Raw genomic sequence first — 18,102 nt, 5'->3', positions numbered from 1 at the left:
CACCTATGCAGACTAGCGGTGTGCGAACCCATCAAACTCCCTGGCTGGTACAACCTACTGTCCCAGCACCAAGGTCAAACAGTGCATCCTCAACCCAACTCCATGAACCTAGCAGCATGGCTTCTGAGGTCATAGAGTTCGTACATCTCAAATTTCCACAGAGGTGTATGGACATCCTAAAGGAATCTAGGAAGCCAAACACGAGGCACTGCTACTTTGACAAATGGAAACGATTCGTTATCTGGTGCCAAAATAAGCAAGTCAACCCAGTTGATTGCACTCCTTCCACAATTGTCACATACATGCTCCACCTGCTGGATGCAGGACTGGTATTTAACTCACTGAAGGTACACCTGGCAGCGCTGTCAGCATACACCACATCCCGTAACAAGGTGTTGTGGTAGAAGATACAAGTGGTTAAAGCTTTCATGGAAGGAATAAAGAGACTTCACCCTCCTATTTCAAACCCACCACCAGGATGGGACCTTAACGTGGTGCTATCTAAACTCATGGGCCACCCATTCGAACCCATGCATAAAAGCTGTCTCAAACACCTGACTTATAAGACGGCCTTCTTAGTAACTATAACATCTATAAGAAAGGTCAGTGAAATTCATGCTCTGTCAGTGCAGGATCCATTCTTTACAGTTCATAAAGATAAACTGGTTTTACGTACACACCCTAGGTTCTCGCTTAAGTTTATTTCTAAATTCCACGTGAACCAGTCCATCAAGCTTCCGGCTTTCTTCCAAGACCCACAAAGCTCGGCTGAGGTGAAACTACACACCCTAGATGTGCGTAGGGTGGTCCTCTACTATGTAAACAAGACCAGACCGCTAAGGAAAACGGATCAGCTGTTTGTCTCTGTAGCTACAGGCAGAGAGGGAGATCGTGTCTCTAAAGTTGCCATCTCTAAGTGGATTGTTAACTGCATCCAGCTGTGTTACTCTTTCTGAAAAAACTCTGCCTTTCACGCCAAGAGCCCACTCTACTAGAAGCATTGGGGCCACTCTACATTTCATTGCAAATGTACCCCTTGACACCCTTTGCAAAGCAGCTACTTGGAGCTCTATTCACTTTTACTCAGCACTACTGCATTGACACCCATTCCAAGACAGATACTCAAGTGGGACAAGCGGTTTTAAGACATTTATTTGCTCGTGACCCTTTGCACATCCCACCTCCTCCTTCTAACACTGCTCGCTAATCTATGCACAGCATGTGATCTAAGCAGATTCAACAAGCCTCAGAAGAGATGCATTATTCACCGTAATCGTATTTCTGATGCTTGTATCTGCTTAGATTCACATGTGACCCACCCTTCCTCCCCTCTGAGAGAAGGCGCATGGATGCTTGTAGTCTTATCTATCTATCTGCTTGGATTATCTGTACTCGCGCTACTCCGCATGCTACCGCATGTCAGAAAAAATACAATCTGAGGGTCCTAGACGCGTGAGGGATCATGGGTACAGTGGACGTCGCACTAGGGGTAGTATTACTGGCACGCCCTGTGTCGAAGCCCATTTTTGAGTTTCGAAAAACAAACTGTAATACTCCACAGCTTCCACTAGATGTCGGCCTATGCACAGCATGTGAATCTAAGCAGATACAAGCATCAGAAATATGATTACGGTGTGTGTGTGTGTGTATATATATATATATATATATATATATATCGCTCGCCCTTGCACCTTATGACACAACTAAAAATCGTGTGACAAGCATATAAAAATAAAATTAGTGCTAAAAGAGTGAGCTACTATTGGCTGACAATCAATGATGTATAATTCAATAAAACATGATAGCAATAAAACCTATATTACTGATAAACATTGATTACCTAGCAGATTGACTAAAAACACTTGGAAGAATGATAGATCATCCCTTCCTAGGGTTACATTTCCTAGGGTTACACTGTGGTCTCAAAGTGATATAGAATCGGCGATTAACAAGACCAAGAGCACAAAAGCTGCTCGGCCTGATTCCCCCCCATCCCTCTGTCTATTAAAGTCTGATCCTGTGTTTTGGACAAAAATATTGAAAATAAAATGTCATCATATCTATCACTCGGGCACAATTCCTTCAACATGGTGCTCATCCAATATCATTCCGGTATACAAAAAGGGCCTAGCCAGTGTACCTGGAAATTGCAGACCAATTGCACTGGTGGAAGCCTCTTCCAAATATTTTCAATCCTTTTATTGGAGATACAAAATGTCATTGGCCAAATGATATTCTTCCTCATTGCCAAGTGGGATTTCCTACGTTTATGGGGTCTCCTTTAAATGCCGCCATAGTGACCCATCTTCAAGATCAAACTAAACGCTCAAACACAGGGCCTCTTTATATGGCAGCCCCAGATCTTACTGCAGCGTTTGACAGTTTTCAGAGAACTACTGTGGGCGAAAATGATCAAGTTTGGTTTATCAACTCAACTTGTTGCCATGATTGCTTTATTGCATTCAAATACCACATGTAGGACCAGACTGAATAGAGAAAGGGCTCTTACAGATCCAATCTCGACCCAAATTGCGGTTAAATAGGGCTGCAGTTTGGCAGCGGTCCTCTTTAATATCTATCGGACCTTGGTGAATCCTGGAACAGTTCCCCTATATATCCTGCAAGGTTGGGTAAATTGATTTTTAACTGGATTGACTTTGCGGATTACCCCATTTGGACTCCAAAATAAACTTAATTTATTTGCTCTATTTGCCCAGAGGCATAATCTGCAAGCAAACCCTTCCAAAAACATTTTAATCTTTGCTGATGGGAAACGTAGTAAAGCCAGGTTTACTTGGACTCTACTGTAAATACTTGGACTTTCCGTGTAACCTTGCGGAATCCGCGTAAATGTAAATGATCGTCGTCCTAATGTGAACGCGAACAAATATCTGCTGTCCTTGTCCACTGGAATACTGAACAACGTGTTTTTCAAATCTACTACACTAAAATATTCTGCTGAAACAGGTATCATTGTCAATATTGTAGTGATGTCTGGCACTAGAGGAAATTGTGGATCTACTACCTTATTCAATGCGCGTAGATCAATTATGAAACGGTATGGTACCTCATTGCCTCCTTTTTTATAAACAGGAAGAATCGGGCTGTTGCATGTACTGCCTGTAATTTCCTAGATTACCCCTAATTTCACCAAATCTATAACAATACTCTTCAATCCTTTCTCACCTTCAACCGAAATTTTGTATTGGGGTATTCGCGGTAGGGTAACGCCTTCTTTCAAAATGATCTTTACTGGCTCTATCTTTAAACATCTTACATCATTGTCATGCATTGTTCATATACAGGTTGGTACTTTACTTAGTTCCCCTGGGAACGCTTCGGACATGAATTCTGACACAGGAGCATCGTGTGGCCATATCGTTAGAAACACTCAGTCTGCCGTGCAATGTATAACAGAACCTAGTTTTTTCAACAAGTTTAATCCCAACAAATTCTCCCCACAATTTTCTGTTAAAAGGAAAGGACAATGTTCAGTAAATGGTCCTATGGTAACTGATACTGGTTTGGACACTGGGTTTATGACTGGTGTACCTGCGAACCCTATGGAAATATTCTTTTTCCCTGACAGTGGTATATCCGGAACCAAGTGATGGTCTATTGAACACTTCTGTGCTCCTGTATCTACAAGAAAGCGGTGTTCCTCATTCCCGATTCATTTTTTCGTAGGTTCCGCTCTGATTCACGGGAATAGACACTGGTTCCGACCCCTGTCCTGGGCTGTCTTATTGGGGAAATAACACATCGTCCGATGTGTAATCATTACTATTACTGTAATACGTGTTTGGCTGTGTATCGAAAACATTCCCACTCTTCCCTCTATTTCCCCCATTCTGGTTTCCATATTGTTGATTTTGCGGTCCCTGACTCTGGTTTGGGGCATTTTGGTTTTGGCCTTGGTTTTGATTACCTCAGTTATTGTGATGCTGCTGCATACTATTCCTATTTGGCCCATTCGCTCCTGGGCGTCCTCTGTGCTGTCTCCTCTGACCAGACCCATTTCTATTCTGTAGATGCGGACATTGCGCTCGCCAATGTCCTTCCTCCTTACAATACGCACACTGATTCGGTCCCACTGTTCCCCCATGCATATTTGAATTACTCCTGCCTTGTGCGTTCCCTCGCCCTCTATGTCCTACTAATTGCTGCATTAATACTTGTGTCTTTAGATTTACCCTATCCCTCTCTTCTTTTTCTTTTCCTGCAGTCACTCTGCGCTCATCATATTGGGCCATATGTAATACTTTTTTGCTTGCCATGCACTCTCTGATGTCATTATTAGATTCTGAATTGGAAGTTTTAACCCCCTGACATATTTGTCAACAAATAACCTCTTTCCTGCTTCCGAACCCACATCCTGCCCACTGAAATCTGTGAATACTTCTTCAATCCTTGCCTTGTACACATGCAGTCAATTTGACCCATTTGAATTCTTTTCTCTGGGACAATTGCTTTTATCTTATGCACTATACGTGCTGGTAACGCCACCAGGTTCGCTCCTGGTGTCCCTCCAACCGCTTTATTCCTGTCTTCTATTATCAAGTCCGCCCATGTGGCGCCAAAGGATATTGGGTCATCTACCTTCCTTATTTGTTTCCATATGTCTGCTGGCAGGATCACTGGGAACATTAGGTCTATCACCCCTGGTAAGCACGGATATTTGTAGGCAGGACTCTACTTCCTTGTAAAACCCTGCAGGATTCTTTCTTGTATCAGGAATCGTCTGCTTTGTTGTTCACCTCCTGTCTGGAAAAGGGGACATGCACATATTGGGCGGTGTAATGGGCTGGTGTCACCTGCGCCGCTGCACTGCCCACTGCGGGAACCTCCACTTTGGGCACAAAGGTAGGTGGGACCTCTCTCATAGGAAATGCCCCACTTATCCCCCCCCCCCCCTCTCTTAGATGTAACAATATTCCCAGATCCAATGATAGGGCTGTTTCTCCTGTCCCTCGCTCTAGTGCTCTTCTATATACTGCCATTATTTCGGGGGGGCTGGCCTTATCGTTTTTTATATCTTTGTCTAATAAATGTTCAGCCATCGACTGTAGTGCTTTTCATGGACATGGAATATTCATCAAATAGCTCGTGTATCTCCATTGTGGGAATACTAGGATCCGACTTCTCGTATACATACTTTTAACTTATCGCCCCTTTGTACTGACAACATTGAATGTCGTTGTTGTGTATATATATGGCTCTACAGTTTCCTTCCTATTTCTCCCGATATCCCTACTCCTGTACCCAGGTGTAGCAACCATTTCGGCTTAATCATTATCTAATTCATCTTTAAGCTCAAAGTCTATAAACATGTTCTCTCACTTCTTCATCCCTCTCCCTACAGCGTGCTAATGCATTCAAATCTAACAATTGCTGCGGTGGTAATTTCCCAATTAACTGTTTCCATTTCTCCATCAAATATTCACCCATGCATTCCAACACTACCTGTCTTTCGTTGCTTCTACGGAAGTCATACATCGAGGCCAATGCTGCCGTCCGATCATTCCCGTCTATATACATCTCGGCCTGTTGCTGCAATTCCACCTTCCTTTCTTTGCTCATTGTTCTGCGGGTTACCCTCGTGCACCCCCGTTGGTCAGTCCCGCCTCTTGCCCCCGTGGTTTCAACTTCAACCCCGGGAGGAACGGTCAGTACCGAGTCTGTACCTGAGGCGGGAGGTGCGGATGGGACAATGGGAACAGGGAGTGTCTGTTGTGGGCCTGATTGGCTAATAGGAAGTGATACATGCACGGTCTGTGGCTGCGGGAGGGCTTGAGCTACCGGAGGGGGAGCTTGAGCTACGGGCGGGGTCTGGACAATAGCTACTGACATGTCTGGTCTTACATCTGATCTTGGGCCTTGTTTTGTATGGGTCAATATATTTTCTATCACTTCATCTGCTATGTGTAATTCTCGTTGTGGGTATATCTTTTCTATATTCAACTGGTCACGCCTACCTGCCCTTCTTAGACACTCAGTCCACTCCTCCTCTTCTTTCTCTTCCGCTACTTCACCTTTCGATTTATGCATGCGCACATGTTTTGCTCTGCTTTTAAATCTGAGCATTGCTTCCTTTCTCCAGTCTCAAATGCTGCAGGACGCGCTTTCTTTCTTATCAACACCCTTTCCAGGTTGTCTATCCTCGCTATCTCAAAACTACCATTAATCGGCCACTGATGGTCTTGTTGCTTTCTGGTTTGCCTATGCCAAGTCTCTCAGAATATTATCGCACCCACTCCATACTTTACATACATCTCATACGCCGGCGTTCCCCCCAGGTGGTACAATTTGGCCAGCTTCCAAAGATGGTCTACCACAGCGGAAAAACCCTGCTAAGGTGGACAATACCCCAGGCATGTTTCTACCTGCCCCCTGGTTAATCAACCTTACCTAGGACGTTGATTTTGCAAAGTCAACTCGTCAACTCTCAACCAATATCAGGATACCTTGAATCGGGGAATGACTCACCTGATAAATCAAGTCGTCTGTATACTGACGCACCAAAGGACGTCGTGTCTGCGTTTCTTGGCTTCCGCCTCGTTTCGGGACCCTCGCTTCCTTGTTCTCTAGCCAGGCACGTCGATCAGGGATCACATGTGTGCAGATCTGCAAAGGAGTCTCTCCACTTTTACAGGGCACCCCGAACACCTCTTGATCCCGGCTCGATCGTCCCGTCCTTGCCGTTCTCTGCCTTACTCAATTACGTTATGCGATGGAACGAGTGGGCGAGGGTCCCTATTCGGGTGCCATCTTGAAAGGGGCCCCTAGGGGACCCTGACGTCTATGGAAACAAGGCGAGTCACCACACACGATAGATACGCCAGACGCGCGGTTGTATTCCCAAAGCTAGGGTTTATTGCAAAGTAAGTCTCAGTTGGCCAACTCGGTCTCACGCCCCGCGACGTGTATCTCTAGACCTCGAGGGACGCAAGAGTGAATTATGTACATCAGTTACATATATACAAAATGCATATCAAACAATCAGCTATGACATGTTTAACACCCCCCCTTTATTGGGTTTCTTTGAACTTGGTGTGATGATGGACATCTCCGACTACTATGACACCTTCAAACATCTATTTTAGTAACAATTTGCAATTTGTGAGTGCGAAGGCATCTTTCAGTTGTTGAATAGAACACAGCGCTTCTGTTCTTGGAAGCGAGCTACATATGGGGGGGAGGGGAAGAGTTGCATTCCGCTCCTTGCTATCTATTAGGTGCTATTCGCGTCCTGGGAGCCGACACGCTCTAGCGGGCTCAGCAAAGGGGGGCCGTAAGAAAAGCATAATTCAAGCCTTTAGCGGTATTATTCTAACATATTGTACCATATAACGAGACTGGCTGGCAGCTGTGAAATGATTAAATGCCCTGCAGGTCTGCTTCAAGGCTACATTCGGGAGGGAGCCGGGCATTCTTCCTGGCGCTGCCTAATTTTGTGTTTCAGCGAACTCTTGTTATCCTCTCTGCCCTGCGGCCTTGTCCTTTTCACATACAGACAACAATGTTTTACAGTCGGAGCAGTGTAAGCGGAAAATATACTGCGAAGCAATAGGAACAGAAAGCAATGAGCAATGGTTAGAAAACAAAATGGTGATTCTTGTTACATCAAAATGGCCATTCATTGGCAAACTCGAAAACCTATATTCTGTCATATCGTGCATGAGACGGTTGGCCCACGGCCACCAAAATGCCTTTGTGGTTACAAAGTATAGGTATCCATTTTTCTAGACTGACAAAGTGAGAGGACCCGAGACCAATCCGAGGAAAAGGTTGTGGTGGCCTCCGGTGAGAACACCTTTTTGCCAGGACATACCTTGGGTCACCTGAGACAGTGAACAATATGTTACTGGGGGTGTGGGATGAACATATTATGGGTAAAGCTAATCCCTCCAAAACCGTCCCTTGCAGGGTATCCACTCGGGCTTGAAAGCAGGCACGTGGCCTCAGTGCGCTAAATACCATAAAAACTGCCAAGCAAACCATATCCAAAATAAAACCTGGGAAGAAAAAATAGTCTACTGGACAAAAGAAAATGACCACATTTTTCTGGAATATTCATTCAAAAGCTACAAACCCCATTGAGTAAAGTCAAAGTTCAATGTGAGGTCCACCCAGACAATTTACTACAAAACTCCCTTTTGATTATCTCTTTTGAAGCATTGTTTAAACTTGAAACTAACTCCCTTGACCCATGTGATTGCAGCCAAATAAACTCTGGGATTTCCAATCTACCTGGCACCCCTAACTTGGAGCACTTGGCACCCCGCGCCCCCTGACACGGCAGGGGGTGATTCTGAATTTGCTCAAGAGGCTAGTCTCATATCCCCTTGGGGAGATTCTGGTGACCTCCGGCTCCTCTGCTTTGGGTCTTATTATAGCCACATGTGATGCCCTTTTTTCACTTTGCTCCAAGCTGGCTGACAATGACTTTCGATGTATGGTGGCTCAGCTCGCTGCTGTTGGACAAGAACCTTTGACCCACAGAACTATGCCCTCTTGTCAGCGATGCATCTTATAATAAATCGCAGGAGAGGAAAAATGGTCTACAATGTGTTCCTCCAGCCTCAGTGCTTCACAAGAAAGTGACACTAAATCCGGTGGTCCTGTGGTGCCCCTCCTTGAGAGTAACAGCTTGATCACATAAACAAGCACTGGATGCTATTGATGTTGAGCGGTCCCTCCTTGCTGACCAGCGAACCACTCCCTATGGAAAAAAAAGTGACTGTCAAAGTCTGGGGAGGGTCCCCTCCTCTTCTAGGGGTGTCCCAGGCCATGGAAGTCGTAGAGCTTCCTACACATAAACCTAGGAACCTGCAGATGGCATCCATCGGTATTGGCAAATATGCAGCAATGAACACATTTTCGGTTGGAGTTACTTGTCGTGTGACCCTGCATGGTGCTTTGAACGAAAGGCCTGCCACTTCAGTCCCTCTGGCTGCCTGCGATCACCTGCCTGAGAACATTAGCCCCCCAAATGTGCCAGTTTCTGAGGACCCCCACAGTGGAGGCGGGAGGGGGCAGCACATTGGGCATTCTACCATTGCCCCTAATCTGGAACCTTCCACGTGCAACCATTATCGGGAGGGGTTGGCTGTGGGTAGAGCTCACCCTCTCCGGACAGTCTGGCATTCTTTTGTGGAGTCTGGGATTCAGATCCCCATGGAAAGGAGAACTTCTTTGGAAACCGTTAGGAAATGGGCTCACTCCAAATTGATCAAGCTAGTAGACACTGAACCATCTGTAGCTAATCCAGTTCTTAATCGATCACGGTTACTCAGTTGTTCCACCATGTCCCTGATCTCTACTAACTTACTTCAGAGGATATAGTAAGCATTGAACTTCCTCTCTTACAGTGCTACTAATTGGGTACTTTTGAAATTTGCTTCCACTTTGATCGCTGATTGTGTGTGTAAAAATGCAAACTGGTTTTATGATGCAGGTTTTGACATCAATTTATTTATTTTTTTTCAAAAGCCTTGCAGGCCTCTGTAGATAGTGCGGTCACATAGTTGTCCCCATGGCTTAGGCCCTGGTGTATCGTTGTTTGGGCTGTCGCACCACAAGGGTAGACTATGTGGAGAGTGGGCCCTGGTGTCCACTACGGCCTGATTACCGGTGAGTGATCCGGTACCATTTACTTTACTTTCTTGGAATTCACACGGCCACCGCTCCTTTCTTGTTAATCCCCTGGGTGTAAAGGAATTACTGGCTGTCCATATTTTGTCTTCAGGAAACCTGGCTCACATCACCGTTTTCTTTGGATGGCTACTCTGTTCTTTCCCCTCTCCCATCCTACATCACTGTGCCTGCCCAAGGGGGATTATATATTGGCGTTAGATCTACATACACTCCAATTCTTTTCTAGGCCTATAGGGAGGCAGAGAATTGTCTGGCCGTTTCCATACCTGATCTTCCCGGTAAGGGGGGGGTTGCACTTTGGTGTTCACGTTATGACCCCCCCCCCCCCCCCCCCCAACCTGGGGTCTAAAACGACTAACCTTGTGGATAATGTACAAATGTACATGACCTCTTGCTGGCCTGGCTGGGGACAGGTCAAGGGGGGGAGGGGTATCATCATTACTGGAGACTTTACTGTTGATTGTATAGCTGAGTCCACGCACTCAGCTAGGGACCATTGGCATATAGGTACAAAGAAACATCCTAGGGCATGGTGCAAACTCGTGTTAGACTTTGAGCTAACCCCCTCGCCCGTGGGACCCCCTACATCTACCCCCTGCACTTGGTCCAATGGAATTAGTCATAGCGGAATTGATTTTATCTTTGTAAATGAGATTGTTGGAACCTTTGCCCCACAGCTGCACATACAGGCGGCCTATGAGTGACCACGTAATGTTGTAAAATGCAGTTCAATATGCTTTAGATCAAACCTATCAACTCTCGAGGCCAATCCGCAGGGCAATTTGGTGGGTAACGGACTACTTTGGTCCACTTCACAATATTGCCTGTTTTTAACTGGGCAGTAACCAGGGGTGACCCGCCTATAGATTTTGTACTGGAGAGGTGTCATTGGGATTTGAGATATTAATGGATCTGTATTGGCCCCATGGGCTTATGCAACCTGTCAAGCGCATTGTCCTAGGCAAGCCTGGACCCCCAAATGATGCGATTATTGCAGCCAAGAAAACAGCCATGCGAGCTACATTGAGACAAAGTGTGACGGGGTGAATCAACCTTCAGCCTTCATTGAACAAGTTAAAACCCTAAAGAAATTTGAAGGGGCATAAAGCAAGTTACACTTCGGCCAGATGGCAGTTAATTCACTCCTGGGTAACAACTCCATATGCTAAGAATTTTTCGAGCTAATGGTGCATCTATGAAGTTGGTTGTGTTACAGAGGCCGCTTCGGGTAGCTATCTCATAGAACATTATTACACTCCCATTGAGCACAGTTGTACGGATATCCGAACTTCAATGGCGAACACCTGTGTCTGGTCTCGTATCATGATGGCTGATAGAGGGTATGATTCAAAAATCGAAATCCTCACAGGCTATTGGCCCGGACCGTCTCTGTCCCCCCACACCCCTTGCTTTTTGGGCTACTTTATTGTAGAGACTCTTCCTACGCATATGCGAGGATGGTGACATTCCACAATCTTGGCGGGATTCGATCTTGGTCCTGCCAGTGTTTAAACAGGGACCTCGGGAGGATCCTACTTGTTATCGCCTTCTAACTATGCTGGATTGTAGCTCCAAATATTTTGCGAGATTACTTCTTAGTCTGGTGACAGAGTGGGTGGAGAGAGAGAATTTACTTGGCCCACATCAGTCTGGTTTCAGAAAGGGTTTTAACACCTCCCATTCTATTTGGATTCTCCAGACACTCCGATCAGATGCATATATGCCACTGTATTTGTTTTGTGGACTATAGTGCTGCCTTTGACAGTGTGATCCGTTAACTATGGGAGAAACTGGCAGCATGAGGCATCGAACCCTGCCTTATTGTACTGCATAAAGCTTTTGTACTGTGATACTAGGGTTCGGGTCAGACTTTCGCAGGAGGGGGCAATGACCATGTCCTTTAGGAAAAATAGGGGTCTCAAACAGGGGTGTGCATTGGCACCACTGCTATGTTACCTATTTTGCTGACCTGCACCAGTCCCTAAAATTGGTCTACAACTTCCCCCTAGATATGGTAGGACAGAGATAGTCTCTAATGTACGCAGATGACACGGTAGTGATGGACAGGACTGCACTTGGATTACAACACTCGTTACACGCATGTCAGGCCTATTCAAATCTAAATGGCCTGCAAATAAATATTACCAAGATCACGGTTATGAGTTGTGCCAGCAGGATTAAGGCCAGGAAGTCATTCCCTTGGGCATTGAAAAATGATATGCTTGAGCCAGTCCTCACTTTCAAAGTACCTTGGCGTACATCTGCAGGCTTCTCCATCCTTTGCTCATTTAGAGGAGGTCATTGTATTGAAATCTTGGACCAAGTGGTTGGCCCTTCGGCGGGTCATTTTAGACCACAGGGAGCATCCATTGAGGCTCTCGTGATTGCATATAGGGTGTCTGTTATATCCACCATTATGTATGCTCTAGAAGTCTTTCCATGTAAGGCGCTCTCGTGGCTCCCGATTTTGGAGGCTTCTTAGGTCTATTTTGAACCTTCCTAGTTGCGTCCCCGTGGAGGCGGTAAGACTTGAACTGGGCCTCCACTCCTGTCTGTCTGGAAAATCAGGGCTTGTAAGTTATGGGCAGAGATTAAATATAATTGCAGTGCCATGCCTTCTCTGCTTTTTTCCACAATAGAACACTCTGCTTGCCAACAAAAAAGCTCATGGTTTAGGGAATTGGGAGACCAGGGTGGGCTTGCATTGTCATGACATTAATCTATATTGCCATAATAAGAGTGATATTCCCTTATTCCTGAGCAATCTTAGTGCAAAATTTGGCATAGCTGATCGGATTTCATTTTAGTAGATTGGCGGGGACACGGAAGTATGCTTCCTACACCCAACAGGGATTATTTGGGGATACTCCCTGCAAATATCTGGTGTTGCTCTGATTCTCGGCACTCACTAGATTTATACTCTATCTACGCCTTGATGTATTGCTGGTATGAGCTTATACAGGGGCTTGGATGGGGATCACTAGAGATGTCTGCCTCTGCCAACTTTGTCACTGTCAAGGGGAAACTGCCCGCCACGTGTTGACCAATTGCAGAGCCTTGTATACTTTATATTTAAGGGGCTATGCCAAACTTGTTCACTTGGAATCTGATCAGTTTTGGAGCATGCTATACTCCGCAGAATCTCATGTTTTCTGCCTCGGCCTTCCATGTGTGGCTTAAAATTAACAAAGATCATAACATTTTTAAGCTATCTTTTTTAGATAGTTTTCTGTGGATTATCTAACAAACTATTGTAATGTTTTAAGAAATGTAGAACATGTGAATTGGATCATGAAGTAAGGTTTTTATGCATATGTTGCAAATGTGATCTGTGGAAACAACCCATGGTTGATGTATTTTATTGTTTTTTTTTATAATTATTATAGGGCCATGTCAAAGGCTTGGTATGTTTGATATTTTGTATGTTGATAGTTTGTGGTTTGTAAAGACTGTCTTGAATGCACACAAATAAAAAAAAGTTGCAATCTTGCAGGCTGGCCTTCTAGTGTCTCCTACTCCACTTGTGATATTGTAAATTGACTTGTTTCTATGCGAACAAAGTCCCTCTGGTGCCTAAACAAAATATAGCCACATCTGATGGATTCCCCCTAAGCGTTTCCTGCTACAGATCTGAGTTTTTTGGGCATTATATAGGTGATGTTAGTGGTGGGCCTTTTGTGTCAAATGTTAATATTGCTCATTGGCCGTAAGCCATAACGCAATCGCCCATAATTCATAGTTTGAAGAACAGAGTACACAGATTTGAGACGCACAAATGGACGGAGCACATACTATGATTGTTGAGGTTGGTTAGAAATTTGGGATACAGAAGACTTGTTATGACTGTGTGACAGGGTTAGGATGGAATGGGAAACGGTTACATTGGAGGGCAAATGGCATGGGGGAGCGTGGGTTGTGGGGACATATCATTGGTAGAGGAATGTATTGCGGAATGGAGGAGGCACAACACCGACCAGGCATTCTGATGGTATTCGGTTGTGGAAGCCTGGCTGAATCGAAGTGCTGAGTGTGTGGACGATTGGCTTTGGGTAGGGGGTGGAGGGGTTGTCTACAGTTTTGTTTCTTGAATATGCTTAAAGTTTTTTTAATTTTGGATATTTCCAGGAAGGATACTATTTCTGGTAATTTCTTGGGCATACTTTTCATTTCTTAAGATCAAATGTCCCATTTTAAAAGAACCTTTTTTAGGCATAGGATTTCTTGTTTTGTGAAGCAAACCAAACTCGCAGAGAAATCTTGGAAGGTTGGAGTCGGGTTGAAGGGTGCATTTATTGTTGGGTGACCTACAGGTATGTCTTATGCAATTGCTTTTCCTTAAAATGAAACTTTAGATATGGTTCTAGAAGATGTAACAGAATTGTAAGTATTTTTTTGTTTTTAGCCTCTGCGCGGCTTGAATTGGATTAAAATGTCATTACTGTCTACCCTGCTGCATGAAAGTAGGTTTTTGGTGTTTTGTCCTCAGTCTACGGACCAGAATTGTATGCGTATAAGTAATCTCTAGTTGGTTGTGAGAGACTTGGGTGGTATGCAATTGCAGTAGAAATTGCTCTTCGATTAATGATGCATAGCATTGATGTCTTCCTTCCGAACCTAAAATACCATTAGTTATTTTAAGGGGGTATGATTTTTTTTTTTTACAATTTTTATTTTTGTGCATGTCCCCTGTAGATTAGACATTATTTTTGAAACTGTTGAAGCTAAGAATATATGCCACATTTGAAATATTGTCTGCTAGGTCAGCGTAAAAGATGGAACCATTTCAAATTTTTAACACGCTTCCAGATTGCAGTGTGTAATGTCACTGCCTGCCTCTGGTATGGCTTCCTCGCTCCGTTGCTTCTCATAGGCAAAACGAATGGAGTGAAATCCCCCTATGCACCGTCAAGTGAAAGACCCTTATGCACAGTCCAGTGCACTTCAACTGGGTCCTCCGTTCCTCATCACATCCCTCACTACGATTGAGCAGGAATGGAGGTTGTGCCTCTTATATTCTAGTCGTTGCTTTTCGGTCAGCTTTCCGTAGCACTAAGACCACTTTGAACATTACATGTGCTGGGGAGCAATGTATTTAAAGAAATCTAACATGAAAAAGTTCACCTGGGCACATTATGGAAAAAAAAATGTCCAGTCCACTTTCTGCAGTTGTCTACTGAAAGGAAGATTCTTTTCTGTGCGTTTGCTGCGTACATTGTCTTGATTAGAAAGAAATGAGAACTGTTGGTTTTTTGTCTCATGGCTTATATTGATATTTTTATAAATCCTTTTCCTCCTTTACTAATTAGTGAGATCACTCCTGAAGGAAGAAGGATCACAAAACTAGATCAGATTTTGCTGAATGGAAACAATATAACTATGGTTAGTAATGTTTACTGTATGTCCTGTATTTCTTCTATGTGGAAAATGTCAATTGAGATTTGGCGACTAGTAGATTATAGCAAGACCGACTTGCACTCTTGTTTTAATCACCCTTGCTCTTGACTTTGCATCCTTTCACACATCTCTTTGCTACTCATTTGTTGACTGGTAAATATTTTGTCTTGAAACTTCTGTCCTACAGTCAAGTCTTGGAAGGCAGCAGTTTGAATGTGAAATGGCCAGACTGCCCTTATCTAAACACCTGTTTCAAAGTGTTTGCGATGGTGTGACCAAAACAAAATGCAATACCTTAATTGTAAGGAATCTGAAGACCTGCAAGGCAGGCTGTCCACCTGATCACACCATGTATAAAAGGCCCGAGCTCTCATAACTGTAGAACGTACAACCACTAGGGTGTTCCTTTTAAAAGTGAAAAATGTCTGTTCGATTTAGTGATTGTTAGTTTTGAATAAGGCTTAAGTTGCAAATTACATGTTTGTTATGAAGTGTAGGGCTCTCTTCGATAATACACAGACCAGCTGTGGAGCCATGCAAGTTGAAACAGGATACTTTATTATGCATAGTTATATATGTACAACTCCAGTTACTTGCAGGTATGTACATCACAGGTGGACAGATGACCTCGGTAGACCGATAATGGACAGACCCACCGGCCATCCTCTCACATCCAGCTTAGGCCCCCAACTGACATTAATTTAAGACTTGCCCACAACTCACTCAACATTCTCCTGAGCTGTCAATCATACACACCAACATTCTATCGGCATGCATTCCTAGCCAGTCATGCAGGACAAGATTAACTCTCATTACAACAATGTTCTAAACCAATGAAGCCAACCAGATATTCTGTTCAATTTCTACTTGATAACTAAGTTCTATTCACAGCTGCTGCGGGGGAGTTGGTCTACGTCCTGGATCGCCTGGCTGAATATGCTTTTATAATAAACCTGTGTTCAGGGGAAGCTCCCTGCTGCTCCTCTAAAATGTCTGCTGTCTAAAAGATAAATCTTTTCCAACAACCATTATCTTGCTTGTATGCCCCAGCCAGAGTACCTAATCCCATATTAGAATATTGCAATGAGGGCAGTTCCATTGCATACAACGCAGTTGCAGAAGTTAATTACTGGTTTTAAGGCTTCAGTCCCAGCATTTCCCTTTTCTCCATCTATCTTTATATGGAACATTCTACCCTCACTGGGTGCAATCTAGTAAAGACAGTAATGCTACTCACCTCAGGCCATTACCTTTTGGTAATGACAAAGATTGAGGTCTACAGCGTTTGCATGCACAAGCAGAAGATTATAAACTGATTTACACTCCTAATGTTGATCCTTTTGAAAAACCTATTTCCAGATCAGATGAATATTTATCATGGTCTAGTTGGTTCACTAAATATTTGGAGAGCCCTTCCTAGCTGCCCTCCTAGTTTAGGTAGGTAGAGTTTTAGGAGGAGTGACCATCGCAGAAATGGCCAAGCAAATTGAGTAAGGCAGTGATGTCTGGTGTTAGTGCCTTCAGGTGATTTTTGGATTGGCGCCCCTCTATGAAGAGACTTAAGAGTAAGAGTACACGCAAGTGATGATTTGGATTCCAGGTGACTTGTCTCATGGGCAGTGCACCTCCAAGGAGACACCAGGCCTTTGACGTTTTTATAGGATGCTTTAATCGGGTGACGACTAATTCAGAGAAGTTTCCCACCCCAAACTAGGTGCGCCCACTTTTCCTTTGTTTAATAAAGTTCTTTTGTATGTATCTCGGACCCCCACTTTAATAGCATTGATGCCTTACAAATTCCCTCCCCTTTAGGGACAAGAAACCCGCAGGGTTGCACAGAGGGTCTATTTATTAGCCAAATCAAAAACATATCAATTTACAGGCCAACAAGTTACAAATACAGGAAATTCTAATGCCAATGATGAAAAATAATCAACCCGCTAGTCACCTCAGTTTTCAAAGTTATAGAAACACTATTGAAATGCAAACCTCACCATAGATATTTAGTCATCTAATTCCCCTGAAAGTGCATGCACTGTGGATTGAATGCATGAGTCCAGGAGGAATCTATTCCCTTGTAAAAAACCTAAATTAGTTAAAGTATGCCCTACCTATCCAATTCTCATTTCTTCCCCTTTATTCAAAATGGATACCTCCCCTTTATTCCATAGACATCTCAGACTTTTAACAGCATTTTAAAAACTCAATTGCAACTAACTACTAGAACATAACTACTTAATGTATGTAAATGGCTTGTAGAAGGGGAAAATGTATTTTCAACATTTATGTAGGCTAGATTCCAATTACCGGGTAAACTTGTACCACTCTCACCTTCAATGGACACCTTAACCAGCTAGAGAATGGGTAGCAAATAACCACCCGCTCCCTTTTGTCTGGAACAATATTCTGCTTGATGGTATACCCAGGAATTACTTCTAGTTATGCACACATTGAGATGTTCATTGAACTCCCAGAGAACTATTCTCTGCTAGATGTCGTTGCACAGGGGGAGAGTGATGGGATCTCACAAAGACGCACCATGAATCTAGTTTATAAATTATATTTTTTTCAGAAGCACATAGACTTCTGAAATGTTACCTAACTTCTCGGGGTGCACAATCAATTTATATATTCCCACCCTTCCGTACTCGCCATAACAGGGGCCAGGATTTAATCCAATTCCCTTTATAGTTTCGTTCCCCCTCAGGATTGTTTCCCTCGCATATTAATTTGTTATGGCTTTATCACCGTTTTGCACCCTCTTATGGACTGGTTCAATTCTCCGCCTGTCGGAACAGGTGGGCATCAGTCGGCAAGATGGTGGTGCGGGGATCGGTTTTCTTACTCAGCCTGCCTGCTATTTCTTCGACTGAAGAAAGCTTGGAGCTTTAACTCCCAGTAGGCCTCCCCATGTCTTTCCAAGGGGTGCAATAGGAGAGATCTATTCCTTCTCCTTCCTGTTGTCAATTCTTCATCTCCTCTCCATCAGTCACTCTGTCAGTGTCTGTTCTCACTATAGTAACTTTAGAAAACATGCGTGATACATGAACG

At 44.0% G+C, this 18,102-nt stretch overlaps 1 protein-coding gene across 1 annotated transcript in view; it reads left to right on the top strand.

The window, feature by feature from the left end:
* Positions 1 to 18,102, top strand: part of LSM5 (LSM5 homolog, U6 small nuclear RNA and mRNA degradation associated) — a 147,608-nt gene that overhangs the window by 113,030 nt on the left and 16,476 nt on the right. Inside the window, exons 3-4 of the mRNA XM_069613226.1 lie at positions 14,010 to 14,037; positions 14,964 to 15,036. Of these exons, the coding sequence (XP_069469327.1) occupies positions 14,010 to 14,037; positions 14,964 to 15,036 (101 nt within the window). The remainder of the gene's footprint in view (positions 1 to 14,009; positions 14,038 to 14,963; positions 15,037 to 18,102) is intronic.

Source organism: Ambystoma mexicanum, chromosome 5p (genome assembly GCF_040938575.1).
Source record: "Ambystoma mexicanum isolate Mex_15411 chromosome 5p, UKY_AmexF1_1, whole genome shotgun sequence".
NCBI classification, from domain to species: domain Eukaryota; kingdom Metazoa; phylum Chordata; class Amphibia; order Caudata; family Ambystomatidae; genus Ambystoma; species Ambystoma mexicanum.
This window is presented reverse-complemented; position numbering and strand designations above follow the sequence as displayed.